The sequence below is a fragment of the Seriola dumerili genome, unplaced genomic scaffold (genome assembly GCF_002260705.1).
Source record: "Seriola dumerili isolate Sdu_G_001 unplaced genomic scaffold, Sdu_1.0 BDQW01001246.1, whole genome shotgun sequence".
In the NCBI taxonomy this organism is placed as follows: Eukaryota; Metazoa; Chordata; class Actinopteri; order Carangiformes; family Carangidae; genus Seriola; species Seriola dumerili.
This window is the reverse complement of record NW_019175501.1, coordinates 469282-479796: the sequence shown is the minus strand read 5'-3', so window position 1 is coordinate 479796 and position 10515 is coordinate 469282. Positions and strand designations below refer to the sequence as shown.

Genomic DNA, 10515 nt, shown 5'->3' with positions numbered 1-10515 from the left:
GAGACGAAACTAATCTCAACCAGCATACAAACGATAAATTCAGTCTGATTTTACTTCTTTTGTGGAAAAATATATTTTCAAAGTTTTAAAGAAAGCGTTAAGTGTCAAGCAGTGCCACCAGGATTACACTACGGATGTCAAATTATATTTCAATCAGGTATTAATGATTGATAAAACTATGCATACCTGTTTGCTTAAGTGGACTGATTACTCTCTCTCTCTTTTGATTCAGTCATAATAATGTGAAAATAACATTCATCCACACACAAAAAAAATGCCAAAAACTGCATAATTCACCATAAACTCAGACTTATGCCCTAATAATTGTACCGTTACAGCGGAGTTAATACTGCATATTTCTTTTATATCCGACATCTGTAGAAAATCATTTCACTGTTTTTTTTTTTAACATGGATGCAGTTAACTGGAAACCACTTTCAGAGGGATGGGACAGTGAGATTAAAATAAAGTAGAAACAGGCTGTGAAGATTACAGATTTTTTAAATGTCAAATTGAATTTTGCTCAATCCAAATGTCGCAAATAATGCACGTCACAGATGTCAGGCCTCAGCTTTAATGAAAAACAGGGCTGTTTCCCCATTAGTTGATCAGTTAAATAATTTCTAGTTAAGGTTTTCATCAGGGTTCTCTAAGCAGATATATTGATATTTGTCATTGGGAGTCGCTGCTAGAAATAGATATCCTTTGGTTTTAGATGATAAGATGTCCTCTCAGAACCCATTCATACGCAGAGAGACGGCAACACTGGAGACATTTTTTGTTTAATTAAATCAGCTCATGGATTAGTCAAAGATTTCTTATGACTATCAGACATCTATCTTTATTATTAGCTAATAATTTCTTTGCATCAGAGGAGCCCCACATTTCCACGTCTGCCATTATTGAGTTAGTATTTTATACAGTTTTGAATCATTACACAACGTTTCAGATGCTGCAACTTTCTGAAAGCAGCATTACTTTAACAAAAGGTTTCACGGTGAATACATTTTAGGATGTTGGCGTTTTTTTGTTTTTGTGTTGGTGTAATTACATCACACGTCTGTGCCGGCGATTGTTCTGCGAGATCGACGGCCAGTTGTCACTTCTGTTCCTTCAGTCTCTCACGAGCTTCAGGTTTCTTTTCATTCGGCGATCTCATTGTTAACGCTGCGCCAAGTTGTCTGTCGGTGGAGTGACCTAGTTTTGTGAGCATTGTTGCATGTTAGTGTGTTTTTGAATGAGCGTGCTGTAATTTGTCGTGCTGTAAATCTACTGTAGTTGTAACACACCCTTTGTTTTGCATAGAGGAACAGCCTATGTACTGCTTGTACTGTTTCAATTTTGTCTGTATCTTCTATGAAAGATTATTCTGGGGGAAAAAAAAAAGAAAAAGTCTATTGAAATCTATTGGTGTGAAGTAAAAGCAGATGGGACACTTTATTTTTGTATTTCCTGGAGGTCAACATGCAGTATATCCATCACAGAAATAAACCATACAATTTTCTGGAGATCTGTATATTTTATTTTTTACATGTTACACATTAAATTAGTCTCATAAAGAAAAACTGAGTTGAAGTCATGAGAAGAGCTGTTGTTGTTGTTGTTGTTGTTATTATTCCAGACTGTTGTGTAATGGTTTACCATGGAGTAAGAAGCAGCTTTATTGGCTTCGGGACAGAGCGGTTTGTTCGTCCTACAACTCACCTGCTGCTTCCTCCGTCTGAACAGCCAAACAGAAAAGAGCCTCCCCAAAGGAAGCCTGTTCTGCTGCCAGAGTGGACAAACTGTCCAACCACAGCCAGATTTTAAACTGCATTTGGCTGGTGACTGGTGACAACGTCCTACTGAGGTTTAATGGAAAGAGCGGCGCCATCTGGTGGCCTATTTGTACCACTGAACCGCCTCCGGTTTGGGAACTTCAATGCTGCTGGCGTCGAACTCTTCCCCTACGCTCAGCTTGGGACCGGGAATCATGACAGTCTGGAAGACAACAAGGAGCAGATGAGTGTCATTTTGTTAATTATAATCAACACATAATCACATTATACATAAACATCTCCAGTGCCATTTTGTTCCAAGGGTAATTAACCTGCAGGACCAAGACGGGCATCATTCAAAACAGCAGGAAGTCACCGGAAAACAACTTCAACCACGACATCACTGCAAAAGAAGCGTCCTAGTTCTCTTCCTAATTCTTTGCTTCTGCGTTACTTTATATGTTTTTTATCAATACAGAAGATATAGTCCGCAACATTTTCTTAGAATTAGGAGATATTTACTATTTAACTTAATTTTTTTAACTAAATACAAAGAACAAAGAGCAGCAGATTGAGCTGGAGTTGTGTAAAATCTGTTATTTTAAATTGCTATTATAATTTCATAGACTACGGCTGGTGACAGTGTCCTGCTGTCATTGGTCAGGTGGCTTGACAGAGTGTGATTGACAGGTGGCAGAGCCTGAAGTAACCAGAGAACAAGTCAAACCTTTCAGTAACTAAAAGCTGTGAGGAAACTCGCTGCTTTGCTGCTCATTTACAACGAGGTCCGCTGCGAATGAGGATGAAAGTGACACGAGCGGAGACCGTGTCATTGCTTTTACCTTCATTTGACAAAAGTGAAAAACACGTCTGCGGAGCGCTGAAGCTTTTTTTAGATTCTGTCAGAGAAGAGTAAGAAACACCTTGTGACATCATCGCTGCTCCATCTGTCAGGTATATCTGACACACAGCAGGGGCTGACTCACAGATTTAAGGTGATTATGTTCTACGTTTTGCACTGATCATCTTCTATTCCAGTCTTACGCGCTCACCGAGCACTTTATTAGGAACACCAGACTAACACTGGGTAGTTCCTGTCTCAGCCTCAGTTCTTCATGTCACGGATCCACAAGATTGTTTGAAACCTTCCTTTGTGATCCTGCTCCATGTCGACATGATGCATCACATCATGTCTGCAGATTCGTCAGCTGCACATTCATGCTGCCGATCTCCTGCTCTACCACATCACTAAGCTGCTCTACTGGATCCTGATCTGGAGACTGAGGTGAAGTTCACTGAACTCACTGTCATGTTGATGAAACCAGTTTGTGACATGGAGCAGTTTCCTGCTGGAAGTAGATATTAGAAGATGTTGAACTGTGGCCATGAAGGGAGGAACATGGTCAGTGACAATCCTCAGAGAGACTGAAACAGTCACACCATGATTCACTGGTATTAAAAGGCCCCAAAATGTGACAAGAAAACACCAGCAGCCTGGACTGTTGACACAAGGTCGGATCCATGGATTCATTCTGTCGACGCCAGATTCTGACCAACAAGCTGTTTCCTCCACAGAAGCTGCAGCTACCAGGAGGTTTTTTATTTTGTTTGTTTCTGGCTCCATTCACAGAAAAAAACTCAAGAGTCACTGAGATTCTGATGTTTGAAGTGAACGTTAACTGAAGCTCCTGACCTGTATCACTGCTGCCACATGATTGTCTGAGATGTGAAACAGTCTGAAGCATTAATAGAAATAATGGTGTTCACACTCGGCTTTAAATTCTGTGCAACACAGTCAAATCAGCAGGAGTTGGACCAGAGCTCAGTCACGTGCCCGACTTGGTTAAAGGGTTTGTTAACATAAATTACACAGATTTTCCTTCTGGTTGATTCTAACTACGTCGACGGCTTTGGTTGCATTCCAGAGGTGACAGGAATTTGTTTGTGGAGCTCAGAGCATCAAAACATATTTTATATTTCCAGAATCAATGTCACGATCAAACTGAGGGTCTGCAGATCATCCAGAGGAACAGGGACTATTACTACTATGCTCCAAAACTATGGAAAAACCCTGCCACCAGCTCTAAGAGACGCACAGTGGAAAACCAGTTTATTTCATTTTGGTCTTTAATCAATTATCTTGTATTTTACTTTTCTTCTGGTTTCTGATTTTATTTTCATTTCTGTTGTGTCATTTCATTGTCCTTCTATTCACCCTTATTTTATTGTACTATTTTATTTTTTATTGGACAGCACTGAGCTCCATCTCTTGTATGAAAAGTGTTCTATAAATAAAGTTTATTATCATTATTAATATTATCAATATATTTATAATAAAGGCTACTCCTGTCCTGATCATCTGGAGGCTGCAGGTTGAGATGCTGTTGAACAGAGGTGTTTCTGTGATGCGGCCGACCGTCACTGATATAAATGGCGTGGACAAAATAACAGAAACACCCGTCCTTATAAGGCAACAGCACAACAACCTGCAGCCTCCGAAACGAGCGTAGAGTCGAATCAGCACCAGTTTCAGGTTTATAACCTTCATGTGGGGGGGGGGGGGGTTGTTGCAGGAGTGTTTTATTAGACTGCATTAGTTTCAGCTAGCTGTAACTAATAACTGGGTGTAAGTCAATGAGGAGCTCAGACACTTTAATAAACAAGGGCTGGAGCTGAATTTGGACTGTAATCAAACACCAGATATTTCACTCTCTTATTTTATGAGGAAAAAGTGGCAGCCATTAAAGGAGGGGCGGGGGGGACAGCTGGAGAGGACAGAAGGCTCTGTCTGGGGTCAACGACCTCCGTGAAGAGGAGCGACAGGTGTAAGCAAGTTATTACGAGAGGACTGCGAAGAAAAGAAGATAATCTTGAAACATATCGGTCCATCAGCCTCGTTCATCTGGTCGTTAAAGTGAAGTATGAAGTGGCCAGTTAATAAAGGCCGTTTAATTTCCTTTATACAGGGAGAGCAGCTTGGACCTCTGCCTCTTCCTTTGCTAAAGAGATAAATGTTGGCCGGTGCAGAGACGAGCGTCACCTTAATAATTGGATCTTTGGCGGGAGCCCAGGATGGCACTATTTTCCCGTGTAGCCTCCATCGGCCGTAGGGGTTGACGAGGTGACGCTCTATAACCAGGTACTCCAGGACGTCCTTCGGCTGCTCCTCGCCGCCCAGCATCAGCCTCCCGAAGCGGTCGTAGACGGCCAGAGTCTGCGGGACCAACGCGCATGAAAGAGGGTTCGTTAAGATCAACTCAGTCTTGATTGTAACCCTGGGTGCATCCGCTTTGTGTCACTGCTGCAAGTAACTGTGTGCAAACTAAATATAATCACATTAACAACTGCTCAGGTTTATTTTGTTTTTTTTTTTAATCCAGCACCTGCACAACCTGAGATGTGACTTTGTTCAGTTCACTTTAAAAGACTTTATCCGTCCCTCAAGGGCCAATTTGAGGCGAGGGAGTTTGCAAACAGAAATACACATTAACAACTTATTTACACACGATCAAAAAATACAAATATGACAATATTAGTATGAGCTGAAATACACAAGGATTAATGGCAGCAGCCAGTTCAGCAAACAGACGATGAATATGAGCCTTTCTTCAAATGTCAGAGGTTACTGCACTGCTCCTTTGTATTTCATGGAAAAAAACAGCAATCTATATATATTTAAAAGGAGCTATTTCTAGGTTTTTCTAATGCTACACAGCCTGTGTTAGCATTAACAGCTGTTTACTAAGCCGTCTAGAAAAAACACTGCGAGTTCAGCATCATCACCACAAGCTGCTCCCGGCAAGAAACCCGACTCAGCTCAGAGAAAACTCACAAACAGCCCTTTTAAAGTCAGTAACTGCTCCTTTGGCAGGTATCACCACGCTCTGTGCAGCAGCTACGAGTCTTTCTATTCTTAATTTAGACGTTTTCACCCACTGATCTCTTTACATTCGGAGATATTTTTAGGCTGCGGCTAAATTTACTGTTTGAATGTCTGTTGGCTGCAGTGTTTGTATTTCACTTCACCTCCTTTCACTTCGAAAATCAACAAAAATCTGTCATTCTTCCCAAAACATCTGCATAAAACTGAAGCTGGAAAACGAAATGCATTCATGACAGTAGCTGAAATAACAATAATAATAATGATCTCAATAAACAGGGAAACTAACACACTTTGAGAGAGCGCTCTGCACACAAACAGTTCACACTCGTAGCCAAACACATGGATCGTACCTGTTTGGAGTGCATGCGGACCGTCACCTGGCCGTACAGGTTCCCTTTGCTGACCATGTCGGGGCAGCGGGCGTGGACCACCCTGGGCGGCTCCAGGGACTCGACGAACCTCCAGCGGATCGTCTTGAAGCGGTTCCCCCTCGTCATCTCCTGAGCAGGACAGAGGAGTTGAGTATATGTGAGACTGAGTGTAACGCAGCGTTGAGGTGGAGTTCTTCACAACAGGACAGAACTTACCGGATAACACCTCTCTGTTACTAGAGAGTGAAGCTTCTCCTTGTTGAACCTGCAACAACAACCACAGGTTCATCTTTCTCTCCGGACTTTAAACTTTAAAGAATATATCTTGCGTGTTAATGTTTCATTTAGCAAAATGAATTATTAAACGCTGCATTTGTTTTGGATCTGCTTCATGTCAGTCACCTCACACACAACTTCTCACCTCCACAATAAAACCTTTACTGTGGCAGGAAAAACTGTTCATTTCAGGCTGATCTTGAACTTCAGTGTTTAGAGCTGAAACAAGTCACTGATTAATTGGTCAGCTGATTATTGTCATAAGTCAGTTTCATGTGTTCCAGCTTCAAGTGTGTAAAAAATTTGGTGCTTTTTCTCTTCATTTTTTAGACCAAACGATTGGTATTAAAACTAATTAAAGACACGTTACTGGATGTTTACGGGACTGGGGAGACGTGGCCTAGATATCAAGGTATTTTAGATATTTTGTTTCTAAGAAAGTAACAAACTTAAAAGACATGTAGAGAAGTCATTCAATAATTGAATGTGTCAACAATGTAGAGGATCTTCTTGTTTTGCAGCAGAGCTGATGCAGCAAGAGTCTTATTCTCACGTCTGCAATGAATGTCTGTTTATTTCTCCCTGACGATGAGGCTGAACTGAGTGGAGTGAAGGACACAAGTTCATTTTCTTACTGTGTCAGAGCGTTGTGAGCCTCAATGAAGATTTCTTGAGCTCGTTCTGCAAAATCCTTTGTTGAGAACAGAGAGTCGTGCTCTTTGATTTTACGAATCCTGTGAAGACAAAATGAAAAAACATTTGCACGTTTATCACACAGCTCATATCAAAATGTTTTGGATTAAATCCTGTGAAACAGCTGTAATAAAATGACACACCCACACAAACTCAATTCTCGCCTGCGAGACTCAGACATGTCTGACAAGAAAAACAATCTTACGCTAGCTGTGAGCCAGCGCTCTGTCGTATCTGTTCCGTTCGTTGCTTCAGGCCTTCTTTAGACAGAGTGGAGAGACGAGCGTCGCCCTCCGGGGGGATGTAGGCGTCGAAGATTCCCGCTGGTAAAGACAGCAGACAGGACTGATCAATCAGCGCCTTCCCTCCAACCACGGAAACTTTTCAAAATAGATCATTTCAATACACAGCCACCGTCCGATTAATGAAGAGCAGCTGCACACAAAGACTCTTTTGAGGGGTTGTAAACTGACATTTATTATAAAATGTTCTGGTGCAGAATTTATCTCAATACTAATGCACCCGTTTGTTTACCTGCTGCTGTACCAGTTTCTGTAACTAGCAGTAAGAAATATCAACATCTTTTTCTGTGCGACCATTTTTTATTTAACAAATTAAACGTTAAATTTTGATTCAGCACAGGAACCTGAACAGTAGCGTCTTTCCAGACCACTCAACACCTGCCAACATCTGTGATGGTTTTCAGCGATTCAAATGAAGACAAGGTGAAAATGAAACATGAAACGGCAACACAGTCTGATTATCTGGTTTAAATAAACAAGACAAAACGATTATCTGAATCAGAAACAGTCTGATTAAAGAATATAGAAATAGAAATATGAATTTTGACCACACAATAAATGCCAAACTTTCATTTCTTGACAGCCTTTGAAAACAAAACTACATTTAAGTGGGCACCAAAAACTTCAGAGTACCTAGAGACTTTTAACAGGTAACCTACTGGTTACCTGTTAAAAGTCACTGGTTAAGTGGTAAAACTGCTGTTTTAAACTTACTAACCATCATCTTAAATCTACTTGCATTAACCTGAATGGAAACAATGAGCCTCTCCTGAAAGATATGTATTGATTATTCACTTAAACTGTTCAAGTTTCTAGTTTTTAGTTCCTATTTTGTAACATTTCCTAAGTCAGATATTGAACGCCTCCTTTAACTCTCTTGATAAAAGGTTGGAAGACTGTGAAAACACTTGGGACGAGGACAGAAATAATAACAACCAATAACTAATTAATAATATTAATAACAACCTAGGTGTCAGGTGACTAAAGTTGTGCAATCCTGCTTTGTCCTGCTGAGATATTTTAACCAAGATCAGGTCATTGCTTTCATCTGCAGATCTAGAAAAGCTCGTCCATGCTTTTATCTCCCCCAGACTGAACAACTGCAATGCTCTTTATTCTGGTATCAACATCCACAGACTACAGCTGATACGAAACGCTGCTGCCAGGTTGTTGACACGCTCTGAGAGAAGCAACCTCATCACACCGACCCCTGCTGCCCTTCACTGGTCACCTGTGAACAGGTCTGAGGATTTTACTGCTCGTCAGCAGCTGAGACACTGTGGCTGATTGTTTTAACATTGTGAGTCTCTGTGTGCACGTGTGCGTCTCATCATGACAAAATGTTCTTGTGGAGACACCCACTGCAGCAGGAACGACCACAGAGGTATTTTGGCAGGTCTTTATATGTCTGTGGACAGATTTTGTCACCGTGACAATAGCGTCACAACCTGCAAGATGCAGTAACAAAACTTTACAGGTGTGTAGTTCAGATCCAAATGAAGACCAGGTTTGAAGATGGGCATGGTCCAAACCATGAATACCAAGAACTAATGTATTAATGTAGTGCTGAGTGCTCATGGGTCGGATCGTGAACATGTGGTTGGGTGTCACAGCTGGTGTGATCCCACCTCTAGTTGTAATTGCTTTAATTATTATTAACTTGTGATAGATATATGTTGCTTTTTAATGTAAAGCACTTTGTAACTGTGTTTTTAAACGGTGCTCTTTAAATGAATTATCATTATAAATAAGGTGACATTATATTTTACCAGTGCAGGCGATGTTGATGGGCCTCTCAAGGTACTCCTGCCTGATGACAACGCCTGCTGCTCGGCCCCTGTCCTCTGCGTTCGCCTCAATCTTCCCCTTCATCCCCACTGCTGGAGGGATAAAGTACCGCTTCTTGGTCCGAACTGGCAGGAAAAATGGGCCTGGGTGGCGCACATCCAGAGAGGCCTCTGCGTTCTGAGGGAAGGAGCATGAATAAGTGCTTTTAAATGTGGTGGACAGAATATTTGAAACACCTTTCAATATAATGTAGTCCACAGACATCCACTACATCTCTAAATAATGAGATAAGAAGTAAAAAATATGACTTTTACAGTTACACTATGTCACCCAAGAATTACACTACCATAATTTTGACTGAGTAACACAATTACTACATAATATCCCATGATTTTATTAGAATTAAACTTCTTATATATTTTGTTTTGATTGTCATAGTGGACACGATCTGCTATGTCCTGACAGTTAGCTAATGTTAGCTAAGCTAGCCCCGGGCAGAACTGTGTAGAGCGTAGCGCGTTCAGAACAAAACAAACGAACTGTTTCTTCATCATATTCATCGTCTAACACTGTTTCAAAACAGTAACCTGTTATCAAATGGTTCTTTACCATCAAACTGCTGCATGTTGCTCTGTGAAGGACCACCAGCGTCCTCCTCATGGGCATCGCCATCTTTCCACCCTTTACCGGAAACTAGAAAACAACACTTCCGTTCATCCCTTTTCAAAATAAAACTTTCCTTGTATTTCCGCAAATAAAAAATAAGTAAATAAAGAGTGAAAGTCATAAGCGAAAAAAATGCTAATGTGAGTCAATTTTAGAGACTAAGACAGAAATAGCACATAAAAAGTCAAAGTTTTGAAATAAACACTCAAATCTTACTACTAGACTTACTATTACTACTCAAAATGATGATAAAAAGTCAAAATTAGGGGATAGAAGTGAGATTTTTGATGAATTATGACAGCAAAATTCATGGTTTTGACTTACTATGCCACAATTATGAGATAAAAGAAATTAAAAAATTAGTTTAACAATTAAAATTAGAATTCATAATTTTGTCTTATTAAGTCAAATTACTGATTTACAATGAACAATTGTTTTTACAATGATAAATTTTTTCCTCTTTTTTTTTTTTTTTTTTTTTAAATTAGACTGGCACAATTGGGCTTCAACAGCTTCAATGTTCAGTAAAAGAAACGACCCAAGCGCTGATGCAATACATAACTACACGGTAACGACCAGTTATGTATTACATCCGTTATATATCAGATTACACTAATGAGCAGAGTATTATAATATATTATATTACCACCATTGTACAGCGTATACACAGCACATACATGTATATATATTACACTATAATTGTATCTTCAACTGTTCAACTTCAGTTGTTCAATAATCTTAATTGCTTTCAGAAAATAAAGGAAAACTGTAGTTGTTTT

General features: G+C 40.1%; 1 protein-coding gene across 2 annotated transcripts in view; it reads right to left on the bottom strand.

Moving 5' to 3' along the window:
* Window positions 1-1599: 1599 nt before the first annotated feature.
* mrpl45 (mitochondrial ribosomal protein L45) overlaps window positions 1600-10515 on the bottom strand; it is a 12318-nt gene continuing 3402 nt past the window's right edge. The window contains exons 2-9 of one of the 2 annotated variants that reach the window (XM_022767669.1): window positions 9680-9763; window positions 9052-9247; window positions 7186-7303; window positions 6923-7021; window positions 6228-6276; window positions 5991-6140; window positions 4798-4971; window positions 1600-1980 (exon numbers count right to left, since the gene is read on the bottom strand). In XM_022767669.1, coding sequence (XP_022623390.1) covers window positions 1882-1980; window positions 4798-4971; window positions 5991-6140; window positions 6228-6276; window positions 6923-7021; window positions 7186-7303; window positions 9052-9247; window positions 9680-9742 — 948 coding nt within the window. In that variant the 5' untranslated portion in view covers window positions 9743-9763 and the 3' untranslated portion in view covers window positions 1600-1881. The remainder of the gene's footprint in view (window positions 1981-4797; window positions 4972-5990; window positions 6141-6227; window positions 6277-6922; window positions 7022-7185; window positions 7304-9051; window positions 9248-9679; window positions 9764-10515) is intronic. The other variant, XM_022767670.1, reaches the window with a different exon arrangement.